The sequence below is a fragment of the Mesocricetus auratus genome, unplaced genomic scaffold (genome assembly GCF_017639785.1).
Source record: "Mesocricetus auratus isolate SY011 unplaced genomic scaffold, BCM_Maur_2.0 Super-Scaffold_4256, whole genome shotgun sequence".
Taxonomy (NCBI): domain Eukaryota; kingdom Metazoa; phylum Chordata; class Mammalia; order Rodentia; family Cricetidae; genus Mesocricetus; species Mesocricetus auratus.
In genome coordinates, this window is record NW_024429182.1 from 116362904 (window position 1) to 116385064 (window position 22161).

Genomic DNA, 22161 nt, shown 5'->3' on the forward strand with positions numbered 1-22161 from the left:
TTCCCTTGGTGCAATTCGTTTGCTGAAATGAAGCTTTGTAAAGCCTGAGAGCTTTGGAATTGGTCAGGGACAATGTGCTGTATTTCCACACATGGGAATATGAGAGTGAAGTTGGCAGGGAAGTTGGAATTGGATATGGGTCACTGAACAGAGCTTAGAGAAGTGGGGTGTGTGGGGAGTTACAGGAGATTGGCTTCAGGGTAGGTAGAGATGGGTATGTATAAACAAAGCCTTAAAAAGCAGAGACTAACCAGTGGGGTGCCTGTGCACACAGCAAGGTCTTTGTCACCCTGACTGGGTGCCAGCTAGCCTCGCATGTTCTTCCCTGGAGCCCAGTGTCCCTGCCTTGGCGTTGCCCTCTGTGCTGAGATCACCCTTTTCCAGAAGGGACTAAAGGCCTAGACGGGACAAGGGACCCATTGGTAATTTAAGGAGCATTTGAGCTCCCATGTAAAGAGAAAGAGAGTAACTGAAGAAATGGAATTGACTGTTTATTCTAAGAATAACGTGGTCTTTGAGGGAGAAGTGAGAGTTGTCAACAGGTGTGAGGCCAAGGACGAGGTGCAGCAAGTCAGACACTGACGGGGAGGGAAGAGCAAGTCCTGGACAGGGCTCCTGGGCTCAGGGTTAGAAACCGCGGGGCCACAGTATATGCCAACTGCAGAAAGGGGGCCACCCCCCAGCATGATGTCTGCACTGTGGGCCTGCTTCTGCAGCCGCCTTCAAGTATCACAGAACTCAGAAACACATCCAAATATGGACGTGTTTACATGGGAAAGCCAGTGTGTTTAAAATATTATTCAAGTCTCCAAGGATGGGAATTATTTCTGGAGAATTATATTTGTTGGTGGGAGCTATTTTAAAGGGTTTTATGTATTTTCCCCCTGTAATTCATTAAAGTTTTTCATTTTCTTTCCTTTTGGATTTTAAAAATACCAACTAGCTTCACAAAAAAAAGTATTTCTTTTTATAGGACCCACCAAATAAAGTAAAGATTTTAAAAGTGATGGGAAAATATGACCAAAACCCAGACCTAGATTCTGTAGTAGGAACAGTAACAAGGGCCCCTTCCTGGGAATCTTTGCTGAACATAGTGATGGAAGCCGGTCATCGTGGTTGTTGTTGGGAGCAGATGATGAGGGAGTGCCCTCTCATAGTTTAGCTACATGAGCCATCAAGTATATGATCCATTTGCCAGCTCAGTTTGTATCCCCAGGAAGCAAAGCTGTTAGCCTGATACATGGTTGGTACTTTCCATAATGGTTATTGAGTTATACAACAATTAGACATAAATGATATGAAGTTGTAAATGACAGAAATAAACTTTTATACACCAAGCAGGGTCTTTATAATTTCTGTCTTGTTTAATTGCCCGTTTTCCTGGTAGCATGTGCAGTTTCAATACTGTTTCATGTATACCTGTGGATGGATCAACACAGTGACTCTCTGCGACCCTGGCCCTGTCCCACAGCCTGGCTTTATCTCCAAACTGTCCTCCTTCAGAGTGTGCCTGTGGGATGAGCTAAAGCAGTCCTTGTTCTTCAGGGAGCAGGCTAGGAGCTAAGGGCAGAGTGCAGACTGTAGCTGCAAACTCTGTCTCTGAGAACAGTAGTCCCTAAGTCTCCTCTGAGGGGTAGAATGTGATGTGTATCTCAGTGACCCTTCAACCAGCAATAAGCCCCGACTCACAGTGAAGGAGGTGGTTAGTGACACAAAGAGTCGCCTCAGCTGGGAAAAGGCTCAGCAGGTGAGACACTTGCCATGCAAACCTGAGAACCTGTGTTCGGCTCCCCAGAATCCATGTAAAAGCTACATGTTGCAGTGTGCACCTGCAATCTGAGTACTTCTATGGGAGGTGGAGACAGGAGAATCCCCAGAAGTTCCTGGGCCAGATAGCCTGGAGAATGCAGCAGCAAAGACTCAAGGAAAGTAGATGTTGAAGAGCAACGCCCAAGGGTGTCTTCTGACCTCCACATGCACGCGTCATGGCTCATGTGTGCGCCCACACACGCATGTGCACACACACACATAACAGAGAGAGAGAGAGAGACAGAGAGACAGAGAGAGACAGAGAGAGTAAGCATGGTCTCAGATGTTCCTAGTTAGATCAGCCTCTAGAGCGCCAAGGATACGAGTTCCCTGACACAGATGTGATCTTGGTCTTTGCTGTCCTGCTCCCTGTGGGCTGTAGTGAATTAATTTCCTCTTTTTCTAGACACCTAGTCATAATTCCCTGCTTTTTGTTTATAACCCTTCTGTTATAGTTGTGCCCTTTGGTATTTTGTGTGTGCATGTTTGTGTGTGTATAATTGTGTGTAGTAGTAATAGCAGTACTAGCAGTAGAAATCTAAATTTGGCTATTTTATGATATGTTAATTTCAAATAAATTTGTCAGTCATGGTTGCCATGGTCCTTGCCCTCTGGTCACTTAAGAGGAACACCTGCGAGTGATATTTAATCTCTTTTATTCCCTTCCCCTTCACCCCCACACAATAGACAAGCTCCGCTCTTGCTCTCCCTGTAATGTGCCTTGTATTTTTGGTCTTCACGGCCAAGTACCGCTTCTTGTCCAGTCTATTGGTTTTCTATCTGGTGTCCTGGCCTTGAAGCTGTCCTAAAGCATCTCATGTTCTGCCACAAGAACAGGCAGTATCTGAGGCCTATTACTAACCCACAGTCAGTTCATCCTTCCAGCCGGTGTGTCTCCCATAGGCACAGCAGACCTCACCCTTCCCGGCCCTGCTGCGCATGCCCTCCTCTTCTCCTTACTCCTTCCCACCCCTCTGTTTTCACCGGGGCAGCCCCTTAGCCTTACTTCCACTTGCCTGAATTGCATCAGGCACAGCGCATTGGCTGGGGACATGGACTTTCTGAAGGTACCGTGCCCAGAGTCCTGGTCCCAGAACCCGCAGTGTGATGTTGGGCGTGGTGAGAGCCCATGTCCCGTACAGTTGCTCCAGCGATTGCATGAGATCACTGTGTGAGCTGCCTGGCACAAGGCAAGAGTTTCTCCCTCTCTTCTCCTCAGTCAAACAAGGGGGGAGCTGCTCCTGGGCCAGTCTAGGGAAGAGGGTGACACAGCAGGATGCCACTCAGGGAATCTGCTCGCCTCTGAGATTCACATGGTGACTCCCAGTTAGCTCCTCAGGCTGTGGGGACTGGTCAGCCTTAGTAATTAAACGTAGAGTGTCTTCTTCAACATACCATAATAGACCATTTCATAAAATGTCATTTGTCATTTCTAATAGGATAATCACATTTTAGTGATCAGGATGGTCAAGTCCCCTGCCCTTTCTCAAAAAGCCACAGTTTGAATGAGAAGCTCTCGTCCTCTCCTCCTGCCCGCGCTGACCCCAGACGTCCTCTCCTCCTGCCCGCGCTGACCCCAGAGCGTTGCCTTTGTCCCTCTGCACTGCGTTTTCTGGTTTCCTCCTGTCCACAGTCTTTCCCCAGAGTGCTAAGTCACAGGCTGAACAAGCAGCGCTTAGTCCAGCTCTGTGCAGCTTGGCCAGTTTCCTCTTTTCTACTTTTGACTGTGTGCGCTTGGTGGTGCTGGGCTCAAATGCATGGCCTCAGCGTGCTAGGCAAACACTCTGCTGAGTGAGTAACATGCGATTCACACACCTTCTGCATCAACACCATTTAAGGTTGGGTCCAAGAATCCTCATCTTAACACATTTACCCTAGTGGCCTGGCGGTGGTGGTGCACACCTTTAATCCCAGCAGAGGCAGGCAGATCTTTGTGAGTCCAGGGCCAGCCTGGTCTACAGAGCTTCCAGGACAACCAGAGAAATCCTGTTTCAAAAGATGTTGTAGGTGCACTAAAACAGTTCTCAATCACTAACTTGGAGTCTGTCAGGGAGCTGGGAGAAAGTCTGTGTTTTATGAGTATGCTTAATTAATGAGCTCTTGGTGCCCTTGGGAACGCTTAATGTCCATCTGCCCCTAAGACTCCATAGCTCTGCCTCTTCCTGCCTGCCCTGCACCACCTGCCCCCTCCTCTAACACACTGAAGGAACTGAGCAAGTATCTGTTGAATGAATGATTATTACATATTTAAGTTTTGTAGACTAATTGGGCTAATTTATAGTTTAACCATTTCATCTAGAAACTTACCTAAGCTGAGCTGTGTTTAAAGGCTTGGATTTCAAATTTTATCCCAAGTATAAGCTGAATACTCACTTGGTGTAATTCATTGCTCTGAGGAGAATGGTTAGCTAGTCTATATTGGGGCGTGGCTCTTTAGTTTTGGTTAGTCAGTAATCTGCAGTATAGTCATAGGCTAGCTGTTCTTCATTCAGTCAGGATTGATTCCCGTCTTTGAATAGCTATCACATGCGCCCTTGCCTTGGCTTAGACTCCAGATATGCATTTTTTAAAATACATACTTGTGTAAGAATCCAGAATATGCCACAGTGTCCATCATGGAACTTCCACCCATGGAAATGTCGGAACAATGACAGGACTCCAAGTTACCTACCCTCCCTAGGCTGACATATTTGGAAGTATGACAGAACAAACTTTTTTGCTTTGTATTTTGAAAACAGGTTCTCAGACTGTCAACCAGTGTTCTCTTGAGACAGGGCCAGCAAGGATATTTAAGACAAAGAGCCTTCTAAGGGACAAACACGTGGGCATCAGCTCTAGACTTGGAATGACTGCATCTGTTTGTAGTGTGAAAATTAAAGTGCCTTGAATGCGCTTTGTTAAAACTGCCTTTCGAAAATCGTATTTCACATCAGAGCATCATTCCAATGCATGAACAAATGAAAGCCCCACGCATAAAAATGTTCTTTTTTCTCTTTTCTACCAGGTTTCTGTGATGGAGAAAGCGATGGCCATGGGGAAGGTATGAGCAGGCATTGGGGTTGACAGTCGTATTTATGTGAAGGCTGACATCTGTTGCCTGGATTACTTATCTGAGTTGCTCTAAGAAAATTAGCCAGACATGATCAAAGCCATGAGAGAGGAAATGTATGACTAGACTACAATGGTCCTTTGTTACCCAAGTCCCCTCAGCACCACGGTCACAAGGTTGTGCAAGGAAGGAAGAGTTGTAACCACATGAAAATGTGAATTAATCAAGTACTTAAAAAGTTGTTCCACTGCCTTCTCTCAGCACTGCCTCAGCCCATGTAGAAAGTCACTGTGAGTGACTGATAGATTTAAGTGACAGTGAAGGAACATGCAAATTTGCACTAAGACCGCTGTAGTTCAGATGCTGGACTGCTCAGCTTTCACACATGCATGCAACCCAGAGTTCAGTCTCCAGCAGCAAATAAGCCAGGCATGTTGTGCACTCCTGTAGCCCTCCACCTGGGAGGCGGAGGCAGGAGGACCAGAAGCTCAAGGATAACCTTGGCCTCATAATGAGCTTGAGACTAGCCCGGGATCCTGTCTCAAAAAAAGAAAAGTAAGTGCACATTTATTATAAAGTAGAATTATGCATTTTGCATAAGACACTGATTTTGTTAAAATCAATTAAAATCATGCTAGAGATCTACTGACATGAAACTGAAAGTCATCAATAGATGGGGGTCTAACCCTGTTCATTTAGTCATTTAGTACCTGACACTGTTAGATCTTTAGAAGCTGAAATGTAATATTCATATTCTGAATTAGCTGAGTGACCAGTTTGTGTGTCACACAGACCAGGCCTGTGGAGAGCATGAAAAGAGGGATCACTTGCATGAGAGACAGAACCCCCTGACATCACCCTGTACCTACGTTTCAGGTGTTAAATAAAATCATAACTGATCATTCAGGGCAGAAACGAAGACGTGACTTCACTAGTTTACCTTGTGAAAAAGGCTGTACATGGGAAGAAACTACAGACACTGAACCCCTCAAAGGAAGCAGTCTATTGAGGCACTGTGGCCTGTCCCAGGCCCAGTCCTGTGACCCCTCTCTTAGGCTGCCTTGCTTGGCCTCCTGCAGAACCTTCAGGGAACATTGCTGTCCTGTTCTCCCTCTTTTCTTGAACCATAAGGTCCACAAAGCTCATTGCTCCTGTCACCCAGCCGTGGAGAATCCCTGTGGGTCTGTGTGTCCCAGGAACTGTTTATTAAGCATCACAGAAGCTGAACAGCCTAAGAGCCTCCTGGGGCTCACATCTCTGCAGCATTTATATCCGTGATTAGAAAAAGAGAGCCAACAAGAACTTAGACAAAATATGCTCTTCAAAAGAGAATAATCCATCTAGGGTGATTCAGTAACGGAACGCAGGGCTTTTCAGGGCCTATCCTTAGCAATACATAAAGGGAATCAAAGAAAAAGAGGGTAGAAAAGGAGAGAAAGAGTGAGTGGGTTGAACTCCAGGACTGAGAGACCCCGAGGCACACTGATGAGTCCGGTTGTCTCCAGAAGTGGCATTTGTTGCACTGGCGGTGGGAAGTTAGCCGTGAGCACTGCGTGGTGCTGTGCTAGCACTGGTAATAATTCTGGGAGTTCACAGTTATGACTATGTCCCAAGTTTTATTAACTTACAAAAAAGAAAAATAGAAGCAAGAGTATTTAAGCCCTTTTCTCCAAGTTTATTCTGAAATCTTGTCCCCTATTTTGTTGTTTGTTTTTCGAGATATAGTATCATGTAGCCCAGGCTGGCATTGAACCCCTGATCCTCCTGCTTCTACTTCCTTCATGCTGGGATTACAGGCTTGTGCCAATGTGCTTAGCTTTGATCTCAGGTTTAAGTGACTTCCTGGGATGTATTACTCATCTTATGTGAGCCAAGGGCAGGACAGGCAAGACAGTCACAGTGGAGCTACGTGGTCCCCAGACCTGCAGCATCCCTCATTCTGAGCAATCTCCAGGGTCTGCTGTTGAATAACCTTCCTGACAGTAGATCACATAGTTCCTCAGAGCTCGCCTTTGACCTCTGGTCTGTGTCTGAGAACAAAAAGCCTTCACTTGGTTTGTGGGTCTGCCAACCTTCTCACTTTCATTGGTATGACTGGGAGTGTTAACTCAGACAGCCAAGGACAGTCCCTTCAAGTAGAGTTAGGCTGTCCTATACATTAAAGACCCATTAGAACCCCATCAGCCCAACGTGCCTGGTGGGTTATCAGTCTTTTATTCTCAGTCCCAGCACTTTACCAAGTAGCTTCACTGCCACTGTGATTTCCATACATTGTTCCTAACTCCATTTGTGTATGTGCACCCGTGTTTATGTATGTGGACACCTTGGGGGGTACTTGCACATACATGCACATTCATGTTGAGATAGGCGTCTTCTTTGACTACTCTCCGTTTTATTTACTGGAGCAGGAGACCTGTGGGGTCCATCACTTGCTGATTTTGGCTAATCTAACTCATCAGCTTGCTCAGGGAGCAAAGAGCCTGTCTCTGCCCCTGGTGCTCTGGGATTATAATCCTATAGGCAGCTGCCAAGCCTGTCTGGCTTTTACGTGGGTTCTGGGGATCCAAACTCTGGTCTGCACTCTTGCAGGGCAAATGCTCTGTTCACCGAGCCATCTCCCCAACCCACCTCTTCATTTGTTGTTACCGTCTTCTTTTCATCTTCTCTTGATTAATGTGTGCTTTTCCTTATCTCTTTTCCCATGCCTGCAGGGCCCTGGCCTTGTCTCAGACTTCTACATTTTATTTCCTATCACTCTCCTTCACCTAGCCCGCAGAGCACTCTGGCTGGTGGTAGCCACCATTTCTTCTCTAAGCCTTTTACTTATCCCCCACTCTTTTGCTTGAATGCCCTTTACTGTGTCTCTGAAGGGAGCCCAGAGCACCCAGCTCCAAAACCGCAATGTTCTTCTCTGCAAGCAAGGGTGTATTGCTCTCCTGGACTTCCTTCCGTTTTACTGGCCGTCTTAAGTGTGTTGCCTTCATCCCCTGGCTAGTTTATACATTTCCCAGAAGACTGCCAATAAACATTTGATAAAGGGGCTGGAGAGATGGCTCAGTGGTTAAGAGCACTGCCAAAGGACCTGGGTTCAACTTCTAGCACCCACATGGTGGCTCGCAACCATCTGTAACTAGTCCCAGGGGATTTGATGCCCTCTTCTAGCCTCTATGGGCACTGGCATTCATGTAGTACACAGACACATGTAGGCAAAATACCCATATACACAAAATAATACAATAATTAAAGAAAAGAGTATGTTAAAAATAAATATTTGCTAAAGAAATCCTGTTCACTAGGCGGATGGCACATGCCTATAATCCCACCGCTTGAGAGACAAAGGCAGAGGATGGCTGCAAGTCTAGGTCAGCCTGGGCTGCATAGCGGGTTCCAGGGCAGCCACCTCTGAATGCTAAGAGCCATTTAAAATCTTTTTCCTTTTCTTTCTTTCTCTTTTGTTTGTTTCAAGACAAGGTTTTTCTATGTAATCCTGGCTGCCCTTGAACACAGAACACAGAGATCTGCCCGCCTCTGCCTCCTGAGTACTGGGATTAAAGGCGTGCGCCACCACCCATCTCTTTTCTCTTCTTTCGAGACAGGGTCTTTCTGTGTAGCCCTAGCTATCCAGGAACTTCCTATGTAGAGTATACTGGCCTCAAACTCACAGAGATCTGCCTGCCTCTGCCTCCTGAATGCTGGGATTACAGGTTTGCTCCCCACAGCCCCACCCCAGCAGTTTTAAACTAAGCTAATTTATTTGGTCAAAAGTCGGGTAGCTGCTTCTAATTTTAGTTCAGTGAATGTGCGTCTTCTCCCTTTTAGTAGCATCTTTCCCTGGTCTGTTGAAAGAAGAGAGCCTGCTAAATGTTCCGAAGCCGCTGCCTAAACAACTGTGGGAGACCAAGGAGGTGGGTGAGCCGTCCCCAGCTACAGTCATCGCCCTGGCTGCCTGCCCTGCAGAGGCGGAAGCCAGAACTAGGGAAAAGGGAAGAGCGGAGTTGGCTGGACACCCAGACAGGGAAGACAGCAGGAGATGGGTGCCGTTCCAAGCAAAGTCATGATCATGGTGGTGAATTAGCACAGTGGTCTTGTGGCTTCCTTGCTTGTGTGTGAACCTTACCCGAGCCCTACCCGGTCTGGAGCTTGGAGAGCTGGCACGAGAGGGCAGACCTCTCTCTGCTTTTGAGAACTGCTATCGTGCCAGATGATCCTTTCTAAAATCAGAGGCCTTCGACCCTGGCTCTGGAGAGACATCTGATGAGTCATCTGTTTACTATGCTTTCTCTGAGATCCGAATGTTAGGATCTAAAGTCCTACTGCTGGCCCCCACCTCGCTGTGCAAACCTCGCCCACTGAGGAGAGGGAGGCCCCCAGCTTAGCTTGGCCTGCCTCCTCCCAGCCCTCAGTGATGCTCAGTCAGATGTAGTTGGTTGTTTGGTCTCTGTGTCTAACTGTCCTCATCTATCAGGGTCATTGGTCCTGCTCCTTTTCCTCTATCAAATCTACCAAAGTCTCTGCTAGCATTAAGGTGATCTTGAAAGGATATATATATCATATATATATATATATATATATGATAAGTAGTTGGTGTTTTATCTTTAGGGGCCTAAAAGAACTAAGATTTAAAATCCACTTATTTAAACAGCTCTCCATCCTCTGGGCTATGAAAGGTGACTTTGGAGACTGTTTGTAGAAGACAGGAAATGGGTGTGCACCCCCCCCCCAGTACCTGGAGCTGCTTTCTCTAGAGAGATGAGCTCGTCTCCCTTGGTATCCATCCCTGTCCCCACCAATTTACATTCCAGATTGGCCTTTTTCCTTGACTTTCATTCCTTCCCTGTTGTGCTCCTTTATTTTCTTCTTTTTCTGTCTTGCCAATTGAAAACAAAATCTGAATGTGTAAAACATTTGACTCTTTGAAGGAAATAACCATTTAACTAGAAGACAAATTAATAAAGAATTAAAAAATATGTTAATGTTACACTTCTCTTTTGACTGGAAACTCCCCAAACTCACATGGATGCTCTGTGAAGATGCCCTTGACCTGTTCTGTCTGTCACAGGCTCTAACTTGGGTGCTCAGAGCCCCCTTTTCAAGCATTTGAATTTGGCTGCATTGACTAAGCCTAGCTTTGTTGTCTCTTTCCAGATCCAGTCTCTGTCTGGACGCCCTCGATCCTGTGACGTTGGTGGCGGCAAGTAAGTCACTTCTGCCAAGAGTTTTGAGGGTCTTCTCTACTTTGTCACAGAGCTGAGAAATGGAACTTGCTCTATATAAACCCAAGTCAACTGCATTTGCATAAAAATACCCATTCTCTTTTTTACACATAATTCATGGGCAGTTCCCATGTGCCCCAAATCAATAAAACCACCATAAATGTATTTAGGAATAGCCCAGTTGACTCTGGGCACACACAGAACCTACCTGGTAGAAACAGAAGTGTACACGTGTCCACTGGGGCCTCTGGCAGGCCGTTGGGCAACAGTTGACAGGGTAGGAAACTATCAGTTACCTTGATTGGCTACATAGAAGTTGATTTTAGAAGTTCTGAGAATGTACTCAATGCTTCTGATCTGCGCATTGCAAAAATGGTCAGAGCAGTGAATTTACATAGTATGCGTATTTTACTACAATGTATAAAAAGGATGAACAGGAAGATTTGTGATTTTGAATGAGTCTGTGGCACTAATCAATATTTATTATTTGGGTTTTTTTATTTTGTTGTTGTTTGTTTGTTTGGAGGTATGAGTCTCATTATATTACCCTGGCTGGCCTAGAATTCACCATATTGACTAAGTTAGCCTTGAACTCACAGAAATCAGCCCGTACCTACCTTAATAAATGGATTTTATGACATACAGATTTATTACCTAAAAGATTTTGGATAGATTATTAAAACACATATAGTATAAAAATACTTGTAGTACGAACAGTTCTAAAAAGTCTGTGAGAAAGGTGAGCATAAGGGAGATTAAGGGGGAGAGCAGTTGTGAAGCCTAGGTATTGACACTCAGAAGGAAACTGGTGTAGGTGACTCAGCTGAGGACCACGATTAGCCTACTGCTAAGGGAGCCACAGCTATCCCTTCCCTTTGAACCAGCTGGATGATCTGAATGGGTCTTCATAGGGAGGACCCCTGGGCTGGGCAGTACCCTGAGAGAGCACTCAGAAAGCTACATGAGGTTTGTCACAGTCCCATAGCATGGGACAAAGCCAACTCAGGAACAGTAAGTCTTCCTAGACCAAAACAGTGTGATTTGAAAATGAGACCTTTGCATGATCTCCTTGACACAAATACCCATTTTAGAAGATGTCACAAAATCATGATTTCACAGCAGTGCATCCGAGCTTTTTTTTTTTGGTCAGTTAAATATATGCTCCTGTAGTTAATAGCCTGTGGAGCTGAGAAGAACAACAGAAATCCTGCTAGGGACATGGCAAGACAAAGAAGACCAGCCCATCCAGAGATGTAGGACCTTCCTACAGATGGGGCCAAGATTTAAGAACCAAAAAACTGGGGGCTAGGCCTGTAGCTCAGTTAGCAGAGTGCTTGCCTAGCATGCACAAAGCCTAGGTTCCATCCCAGCCCTGCATAACTAGGTGTGACAGTGCACGTTGCAGTCCTGCAATCCAGAGGTGAGTACAGGAGGATCTGAAGTGTAAGGCTATCTGAGACCAGTCTGGGATAATTAATACCCTGTCTTGAAAAAGGGGGGACTAAAGAGATGACTCTGAGGGGAAGAGAGCTTTCTTTGCAAGCTTAAAGACCTGAGTTCCAATCCCTAGTACCCATTAAGAAATGGCATGGTTGTGTGCATCTGTAAGTCTAGCACTGTAGAAGGGGTGGCAACATGAGGATCACTGGGGCTTCCTGACCACCAGCCAAATTCCAGGTTCAGTGCGAGAGTGTGCCAAGGAAGTAAGGCAGAGAATGACTTACTAGCAGGATACCCATCATCCTCCTGTAGCCTGTGTACGCGCGTTGCACGTGCGCATGCACACACATACGCACCACTCAAATATACATAATTAATTAATTAAAAGCATGTCTGGGCTGACACCTCACCTTACAAATCACACTCCAGGCTCCGGTGCTTACACTGTAGAACTGGGACTGCAATCTTAACCCTGAAGAGCTCTGGAAGTAGCATCTGCTAATTAAAGGAAGTTGCCTTCTTGATTTTATGTTAAAGATAGCGTTTCCATCAGTGTTCTGTTCATGCAGATGGTTATCAACTCCTAATTTTAGGCACCAGATCCAACAATAAACAGAGCAGGTCAGTCCCTGCTTGTAAAAAGCCATGTTCCTAAAGAAAGACAGGAAAAAGCAGGTAACTCAGGAGCACAGCAGGGAGATGGACTTGCTCATCCTATCTCCTGGGCCTGCCCTTGTGCCTGGCAGGCGATGGCCAGTCAATGGTTTTAATAAATGAGTGGCAATATGTTTCCCCTGCTTTCAAGACTATGGAAACTTGACTGGAGAGATGGCTCAGTGATAAAGAGCACTTGCTGCCTGCTCACAGCAGATGGATGGCCTACAACCACTTGTAGCCTCAACTCCAGGAGTCTAGCACCCTTTCTTAGGCAGGATCACTATTGCTGTGATGAAACACCATGACCAAAAGCAGCTTGGAAAGGAAAGGGTTTGTTTCACTTGGCAGTTCCATGTATCAGTTCACCGACAGAAGCAGTGAGGCAGGAGCCTGGAGACAGGAGCTAACACACAGGCTGTGCAGGGTGCTGCTTACTGGTTTGCTCAGTTTGCTCTCTTATGGAACTAAGGACCACCAGCCCAGGGATGTCCCCACCCACAATGGGACAGGTCCTCCCCCATCAAGCACTAGCTATGAAAATCAGGCCCGCAGCCTGGTTTTATAGTGGCATTGTCCCCCCCCCCCCGAGGCAGGGTTTCTCTGTATTGTTTTGGAGACTGTCCTGGTACTAGCTCTGTAGACCAGGCTGGCCTCGAACTCACAGAGATCTACCTGTCTCTGCCTCCCAAGTGCTGGGATTAAAGGCGTGAGCCACCACTGCCTGGTTCAAGCCTGGCAATTGTATCAGAGAGGGTGGGCAGTTGACCGCATTCTCGGGCGAGGCAGGGACTACAGTCCCTGACATGGAAAAGACATCGTGTGTCCCGTTTCCAGCAGCCAAATGCATGGTGTGAAGCAGGGCTTCTTTGTCTTCTCAGTGTGTTCCCACACAATGGCCAGAACATAGGCCTCTCGCCGTTCCTGGGGACCCTGAACACCGGAGGGTCATTGCCAGATCTAACCAACCTCCACTACTCAGCGCCACTGCCAGCCTCCCTGGACAGCAGCATGAGTGTGGGCAATAGTGTGGGCAACCTTCCCGCTGCGATGACTCATCTGGGCATAAGACACTCCTCTGGTAAGTACCCCGATCTGGTGCATCCCTGAACGAGAGTGGTCCTTACACTCGTCAGGGTCTGCTCCGGGTCCCACCTCTGCTGGTTTGACGAGCACTGGAGCAGTTCTGCTCCACCTCATCCTTTGTTGTCTTCACAAGCCCGTGTGTGCAGAGAACTTGGGGAGGAATGTTTGGGAGCAGAGAAGTAGGTGCCATTCCGTGCCAACTGAACAATGTTAGCAGTTCCTGTCAGCATATGGTAATCTTTTATCATTTAATCCATTTCCTTAGCACCCCAGTTCCCCCACTGGATTTTAAAAGGACAATACTTTAAATTTTAGAAAATTTACAATGGGCATGATGAAAATACTTATACTTAGCATACATAGAAATCTACTACAGTTCAAAACTACCCAAGTGCTCAGAAGCGCTTGCAGATGTGGTACTGGCTGTAGTCGTGTTGCTTGTGATGTGATGTGGTGTTCCTCCGCAGGCTTGACTGTCCACAGCCCAGACCCTACGTTGACTTCATGTTGAACCAACACTGCTCTTGTTAGCACCCGGAGCAGGCGGTAGTCCCTCCTCTACAGTGGTGTGGTACAGCCCCAGGTCAGGCGCCTGCTGTGGAATGTTCCATTTGGAAGGCTCCTCAGTGACAGTGTAGGTGGAGGAAGTGGTTTCTGGTTTCCACTCTGGGTTCAGTGAGACTTGCTGAGCAGAGCAGAGCCTGCCTCCTGGGAGTGGCCCCCTAGGGTTCCCTGCCTGGTCTCCGGTGGTGCTGTGGGACTTCTGCTGAGCAGTGTGGTTTATGTTTTACACAGCTGGTTGCAGAGATCACCTTTACTTTTGTTTTAGGAGGGAGTGTCATTCAATGATAAACTATCTTTTATTTCTTAAGACTAAGTTTTGATTTTTTTTTATATAAATCAAGTTATGTATGGGCAGACTCACTGTCAAGAGTGAGTAGTAGAGCCATGTTACAATGTCTTAAATGCAGGGTGTTCCCAAGTGCAGTAAGGAACCTGGGGTACCCTTTAAGAAGACACCAGTCTCTGAGCTCTGAGTTTCTTTGATTTATTTCAAACTCTTTGAGAGTTCTAGACTCAGCTTGGGCAAGACCCCTTTTAAATGAATTCTCAGTGAGCATGATGCCCAGGGTCACTGAAACAAAACAACATCCCTCCTAGCTCCTGGTCCTTGAGGAAGCTGCCACCTGCAGACTTTACCCTTTGCTTCTGGCCGAAAACCTCGTGTTCAGTCATTGACTGTCACCTGCATCGTTTTATGAAGAACGCCATAGCTCACGTGTCTAGCTTTATAGTGTCGTGCACACCTTAAACTGTGTGGCACTGAGGCTATGGAGATGGCTCAGTGGTTAAGAATATTGCTGCTCTTTGCAGAGAACCCAGGTTCAGTTCCTAGCATCCCCCTGATGGCTCATAATCACCTGGGACTCCAGTTCTAAGGGATCTGACGCTCTCTTTTGGCTTCCACCAGTACCGAGCATGTGTAGACAGGCATTCATATACATAAAATAAAAATATTTAAGTATATGTCATATACAATGTAAAAAGCTAAGGCAGGTGCATTACCAGTTGCAGACCAGCCTGAGCTACTTTTCTAAAATAAAAGATCCTGGGACACATGTTTTTGAAAACTATCTAAGCTTTCTTTCTGAAGGAGGCTTCTTTTTAAGTCTGACTCAGACCCTTACCTCTCCTTACTATTTGAGCTACCTGAGTCTCATGTTTGCATTGATTGAGTGGTGGGGTAACGATCAGGATCCTACCAGAAACATAATTTCTAACTTTAAAAATGTTTCTTCAGGCTAGTAAAATGGCTCAGGAGGTAAAAGCGCTTGTTGCCAAGCCTGAGTTCAATCCCCAGAACCCACATAAAGGTGGATGGAGAAACCGACTCCACAGAGTTGTCCCCTGACCTCCACATGCACCAGGGCTTGTGTGCCTTCCCCGTCATGTACACGTCATACATACTGAGTAAACCAACACTTTTAAAGTTACTAATCTTGTATTAGGTACAGTGTTCCACACCTGCAATCCCGTGTTCAAGGCCATCCTCTGCTATAAATCTAGTTCTGCTCAGGCCTGGTCTACATGATAGATGCCCTGTCTCCATTTTAAAATTTTAAATTAAATCATAATAATTTTGCCAGTTAAAATAGTTGATTTTGTAATTTCTTCGTTTCAGTAAGTTTTATCAAACAATCTTTCTTTCCATTATACTTGTACTTGGAGCGTGTGTGTGCACGCACACGCGTGTGAGCACAGTACACATGTGCGAGTCAAGGAACACTAGGTTTGGCACCAAGTGCCTTTCCCTATTGAGCCATTTGCTGGCCCTGTTTCTGGGACATCCCATGTGGCTCTGGCCGGCCTCCAGCTCGCAGGTCCTGAACTCTTGGCCCCCTGCCTCTACCCTCAAGGGCTGCTTGCAGGGTGCTGTTCTTACTTGTTTCCACTTTTGTTTTGTTTGGTTTTGCTCAAGGTGCTAGAGATTTCACCTAGAGCCGCAAGAATTCCAGGCGTATGCTCTGCCACTAAGCTATCCTGACCCCCCACAAACAAATTTTTATCAGCATAAACACACATTTCTGCTTCCCAACTTTGAGCACGAATGTGGTGGGCTGAACTGACCACGGATGTGGCCACAACAGCAGCTTTCTCCTTCACGGAGTAGAGCTGTTCCATCTGGGCTTGAGCTGAGTGCCAAGGTCCAGTGGTGTCCCAGCTTCCTGGAACTCCTCTCTCAGCTGTCTGTGCTATGGAGACACCATTCCCAAAAAGTCTTGCTCGCGACAAGATTCACCCCCTTTCACCTCAGAGGAATAGGGACCAGAAGCATCCTTTCTGCCGAGTTTGGAAACATTGTTTACAGAAAGCTTGTGAAGAGGCCAAAATGTAAGCGTGAGGGACTGCCTGTAAGGCTGAGAGGTCTGGGGGCGGGGCAGGGGGGCGTGTTCTTCAATGGCCATAGAGGATCCAGGCCGTGTGATGCGGCAGATGCACAGGGGCTCTAAACTGGGGGTGTAGCTGCCTGAGGCTCCTCACCGCCACTCACCTGCTCCAGCTTCCACGGGGGTGGCTTTCTCGGTCGTTTTCCTCTTTGGAGGCAGTGATTCTCCTCTCACCCACGCTGATGCCTGACAGCATCTTTCTACATACAGTGCTTCCTTTCCTTGTCGTTGGTACACCCGAGACATTCCCAGCAGGAGAGCTGCCCAGAAACCTCTTCACACACAGTCTTCACATAGCTGGTAGGAAGTTTGCTTTGGAAAACAAAACCTTTGAACTGAAATCATAACAAGAAACCTGTGAATTTGTTTTCTTGCAGGTCTCCAGAGTTCTCGCAGTAATCCTTCCATCCAAGCCACACTCAATAAGGCCGGGCTGTCATCATCCTTCAATAGTCACCCACAGACATCTGTGGCCACTGCATCTGCTCTTCACCCCTCGCTCCGCCTCTTCTCCCTTAGCAACCCATCTCTTCCCACCACAAACCTGAGTGGCCCCTCTCGGCGCAGGCAGCCTCCAGTCAGCCCTCTCACGCTGTCTCCTGGCCCCGAAGCACATCAAGTGTTCGGCAGACAGCTTTCTTCAACCAGCCCCTTGAACCCATACCCTGCCTCCCAGGTAGGGAGACCTGCGAACCGCCTACAAGCAGCAGGCTGAGCAGCACATGGCTCTTCCTCCTGGGTCATTTGGGGCCTGGTCCATTGCTATTACATCCCTGAGATGATTGCAAATGCACTCACTTCTGTCTTATTCCTAAAATAAGAGAGCAGAGGTGTGCATGAGTCAAAATGCACTAATGATTTTCTCATAGCAGGCTTGTGATATTTATTGCCCTTAAGCAAAGATTAAACAATTTGTAGTCATTAACTCATGAAGTTGGGGCTGGGGAAAGGAGTACAGTGTGGAAAATGAACCGCAATTCAGGGAAACCAGGTTTAAATTGCAAACTGTACATGGGAAATCAAACATTGACCTAGTAACTACAGTAAGTCACAGAGAAAAGCCCAAAAAAACACTTGTCTTCCCTCGTTCTACTGCCCACTTGAGAAACAATACTCTCATTATGTGAAATACTAGCTCTGACAAGGGTGACAGTGCTGTAAACGGAGTCTGCTTAGAGAGAGGCACATTTGGGACTCACAGTCGTGTAGAAGTAGAGGAACGTCATACTGGACTTTCTGACTTTGTTTTTACTCTAAACTCTTGGGGCGTTTCTCCTTACCATAATCATTGGTAAATATATTTTTGATCCATTTACCACACCCTAGACACATTATAACATCATTAACTACTCACTGCTTCATGTAAATGAGTAATGGTTTGTAAAGAGCAGTCGGTAGAACACCAGGGGAGAAGTCACATGATCCGGTTATTAGTCACTCTACCGGTTACTGGGATGGGATGCTGACATTGTGAGCCACTTCTTCTGGGGAAGATGAGATAGCATTTGGGAATTTTTAAAAAATTAATTCTTAAACATGCTACTGGAGCCGGACGGTGGTGGCACACACCTTTAATCCCAGCACTTGGGAGGCAGAGGCAGGAGGATCTTTGTGAGTTCGAGACCAGCCTGGTCTAAAAGAGCTAGTTCTAGGACAGCCTCCAAAGCCACAGAGAAACCCTGTCTCGGAAAAAAAAAATAGTTAATGGATTGCCAGGCAGTGATGGCACACACCTTTCATCCCAGTGCTCAGGAGGCAGAGGTGAAACTGTGAGTTCAAGACCAGCCTGGTCTACAAAGTGACTTCCTGGACAGCCAGGACTGTTACACGGAGAAACCCTGTCTGTCTTGAACCCACCCCCCAAATGTTACTGAATTCTGTTCAGTTTTTCTTTGTGAGATTATTTTATGAGCTGTAAAAGTGTTCTTGCTTTCTAACTGCATTTTAAGGGTAGAGAACATTGATTCTCTAATTTTATTTTATTTTTTGTTGTTTTGTTTTTGGTTTTTGAGACAGGGCTTCTCTGTATAGCCCAGGCTGTCCTGGAACTTGTTTGGTAGACCACACTGGCCTCAAACTCACTGAGATCTGCCTGCCTCTGCCTCCCAAGTGCTGGTATCAAAGGTGTCCACCACCGCCACCCAGCTCTGATATTTTTATTATTATTATTTGTATAATGTTTAAGCTTTTAAAAGACTTTCTCATGCATGTACTTCCAAAAGACAAATAGTTCTAAAGGGCCTGTCTCCCCTAACCCATTAACCACAGTTTTCACTGCCTGGAGTTGGCTTTTCCAACCACTTTAGCTAATCCCTTTGGCATAAACATGCTTCTTTTGTTGCAGATTTTGCTGCTAAGCATTATCTAATGACACCCTGCCATCCAAGATTGGGATTTAGCTTTCTTTCAACACTCCCATAGCCCTTTTCACTCACACCTTATCCAGTCTGCTCGCTTATTATAATTTCAGTTAGAACAATATGTGGTGTTTGTGTTTCTAGTGCTACAGCGCTTAGCTTGACTTGACCCCATAGCACACGATGAAATAACAAAGTGAGTAGTTGTTTTGCTCCCAGATGTTAATGTCCTGCTTTCTGTTGTTGATCTGGCTTTCTAGCTGTGTGTTGGTAATTCAGTGCCAAATGGTACTGGAAAATCTATTCTGCCTTCCATTTAGTTAATAGTTGGCTAGATAGAGAACTCTTAAGATGGGATATGTCCATCTGGGACTTTAGAGGTGTTGATTGACCTACTCCAGTCATACACCTAAGACTTGGAATGGCACCTCCTTCACTCCTCTGGAAGCATCTAGGATGGTTCTTCCTGTCTCCAGGATTGTGAAACTTTGAGATAATGTGGCTTGGAATGAGTGTGGAGGTTTGCTGAGTTTCTTGTGTCTGGAGACTTGTGTCCATTATTTCTGGGAATTTTAATCATTTCTTCAATGACATTTCCCTTGACTTTCTCCATTCCTTTTGGAATTCCTGTTTGTTTGTTTGTTTGTTTGTTCGTTTTTGGTTTTTCGAGAAAGTATTTCTCTGTGGCTTTGGAGGCTGTCCAGGAACTAGCTCTTGTAGATTAGGCTGGCCTCGAACTCAAGAGATCTGCCTGCCTCTGCCTCCCTAGTGCTGGGAATAAAGGCATGCGCCACCACCGCCCGGTTTGGGATTCCTGTTTTACAAATGTTGAACATTGTGAAATTTTCCTCTGATGCCCATATTTCTCCTCTCTCTTCTCATTCATTCTCTCTCCTCTCATTCTCTCTCCTCTCACTCATTCATTTTTCCTTCTTTTTATTTGCTTAGTTATTTATTTTTGGGTTTTAGGTTTTTGTTTTTTGTTTTGATACAGGGTTTCGGTTGGAGAGATGGCTCAGAGGATAAGAGCACTACCTGCTCTTTCAGAGGTCCTGAGTTCAATTCCCAGCAACCACATGGTGGCTCACAACCATCTGTAATGGGATCTGGTGCCCTCTGCTGACCTGTGGGCATACAGACATATGCTATATACATAATAAATAAATAAATAAATACATTTGATACAAGGTTTCTCTATGTAGCCCTGACTGTCCTAGAACTCTCTCTCTGTATACCAGGCTGATCTTAGAAATCTGCCTGCCTCTGCCTCCCATGTGCTGAACTTTAAGGTGCGTGCTATGCACCAGGCCAAGATAGGCCTAAATGTTACAATAGTAGACTTATTTCCTTGTTTCTTCCTGCCTATGTTTCTGGTCTTTATCTCTTTGGGTTCTGATGGGCATGCCGGGTACCCTGCCCACCTGGAGATGCGGTGGTCTGGCAGTCCTTGGTTCTCCCATCACATTTAAGAACAAGACACTGAATTGCTGACAGGCTGCTCTGAGAGTAGGGGCTTACTGAGGCATACCTCATGACAGAACTCTCTCTCTCATTTCTGTGGGGAACTTCTGTCTAGTACTTCTGTTTAGAGAAGTCTAGGGCTGGTTCAAAGCCCTGAGCAGTACTATATACTGTTTGATATGTGGACTTGTGTCTGGAGAGCAGTCTCTGGGGCCAACTTGAAGGTAGATAGTTCACCTTGTGGCATGCAGAGACCTTACCTTTACTCTCCAGAGCCAACCTCCACTCCCCAGCCAGCGTCAGGGAGGGCCGCTAGCTGCCCCTCACAGAAACCCTGGACAGTGCTCCGAGGTTACTATCAACCCTGCTCCCTGCTGTCTCCAAGCCTGGAGCTCTTTAGAGACTGGGTCACATGAATCAGGGTAGCTCTTGATTTTCCTGGATGACAACACATGGCCCTCTCCGTTCTGCTGTGTCGCCATTTTCTTTTCTCCCATTATCTTTCCCCTCCCGTCAGTGTTGCCCACGGTTGTGTGTTGATGTTCACTGTTGTTGCTGTTGTGTCAGTGTCTCGCTTTAGTAGAGTTTAGGATGGTAGTGCAGCCGAGAACTGTCTTCAGTTCCCACCTCTCACCAGCACAAATGAGATGCAACTTTCACTGAGAAAACAGGAAATTGGCTATATTCTTGTTTGTTTAAACAATAGAAGTGTCACTGATGGGAGATGCTTTCAGGGGTGTGAAACCGAGATGAGTTTTAGAAAAGCAGGAGCAGGGAGACAGAAGAGCAGGAGCAGGGCACCTCAGCGTGGCGGGGAGACGCTCAGCCTCCCCTCTCGCCTTCACTAACACGAAGGATCTTGCCACTTGGAAGCTAATGAGTCCCTTGATTTATTTCACAGGTGGTATCCTCAGAGCAAAGCCCACTTTCCTTCCTGCCCACAGAAGCTCAAGCCCAAGTGTCCCCACCGCCTCCTTACCCCACACCCCAGGAGCTGCCCCAGCCACACCTGCAGCAGCCCCATGCCCAGGAGGCCCCTGCTCATCCGCCCCAGGCAGCCCCCTCCCTGCCACAGTCGGACTTCCAGCTCCTCACTGCCCAGGTAAGTCCCTGTGGGACATGGTGAGGTGGGGATGTTTGTTTCGCTCTACACGCCAACTGTAATAGTTACACCCTGTTTCCCAAAGGGCTCGTCTCTGACCAACTTCTTCCCAGATGTGGGCTTTGACCAACAGCCCATGAGACCCAGCCCTGCCTTTCCTCAACAGGTAAGTGACTGCTCCTGCCCTGAGGTATAAAATGCACTACCCAGGTTGTTCTGTGTGTAGACCCTTCAACCTAAGAGATGAGGCCTCCCTTCTGTTTCAGTCATGTTCCATGGCCAAGAGAGCCTTGTGTCTTCTCTCTTAGTACCAGTATGGCTGCCTTATACCTTACATACTTTGTGTAGTAGGTCAGGTCTCGGCAGAGGAACTGTTGGAACAATGGTGGATTTTGATAACACCCTAGTCATAGAGTTGGGGAGATAATTTAATCAGTAAAGCACAAGGATTTGAGTTCCATCCCTGAAACATGCATTTAAAAAGAAGTAGACCAGGTGTAGTGGTGCACATCATCAACCCCAGCATTTGGGATGTAGAGGGAGGCAGATTTCTGTAAGTTTGTGATCGACTTTGTGTATGTAGAAGTTCTAGGCCAACCAGAGCTACATAATGAGACCCCTTCCAGAAAGAAGAAGCCGGGGCTGGAGAGATGGCTCAACAGATAAGAGCACTTGCTGCTCTTTTAGAAGACCCAGATTTGATGCCCAGCACCCACATAACAGCACAACCACCCATCACTCCAGTTCCAGGGTGTCTGATGCCCTCTCCTGGCCTCCTCCAGACACCAGGCATCCACATGGTATACAAAGTATATGTAGGCCAACACTTATACACATAAAAATAAACCTTTTAAAAACAAAAGATAAAAGAACGAAATCCTAGGTGTGACTGTGAACACTCAGAATCCCATCACTGGGAAGGCAAGGATGATCCCTAGGGCTTTCTGCCGGCTAGCCAAGCTTAGGTGACGAGTTCCAGGTCAATCTTAAATCCAGAAAGTGGATGGCATCTGTGGAATAGCACCCAAGGTTGTCTTCCTGC

General features: G+C 46.6%; 1 protein-coding gene across 3 annotated transcripts in view; it reads left to right on the forward strand.

Moving 5' to 3' along the window:
• Positions 1–22161, forward strand: part of Crtc3 (CREB regulated transcription coactivator 3) — a 103637-nt gene that overhangs the window by 75231 nt on the left and 6245 nt on the right. Inside the window, exons 7-13 of one of the 3 annotated variants that reach the window (XM_040729595.1) lie at positions 4814–4849; positions 8681–8763; positions 10004–10053; positions 13047–13246; positions 16577–16875; positions 20919–21119; positions 21205–21285. In XM_040729595.1, the coding sequence (XP_040585529.1) occupies positions 4814–4849; positions 8681–8763; positions 10004–10053; positions 13047–13246; positions 16577–16875; positions 20919–21119; positions 21205–21285 (950 nt within the window). Of the gene's footprint in view, positions 1–4813; positions 4850–8677; positions 8764–10003; positions 10054–13046; positions 13247–16576; positions 16876–20918; positions 21120–21204; positions 21286–22161 lie in introns of all 3 variants that reach the window. The other 2 variants (XM_040729588.1, XM_040729599.1) reach the window with 2 other exon arrangements.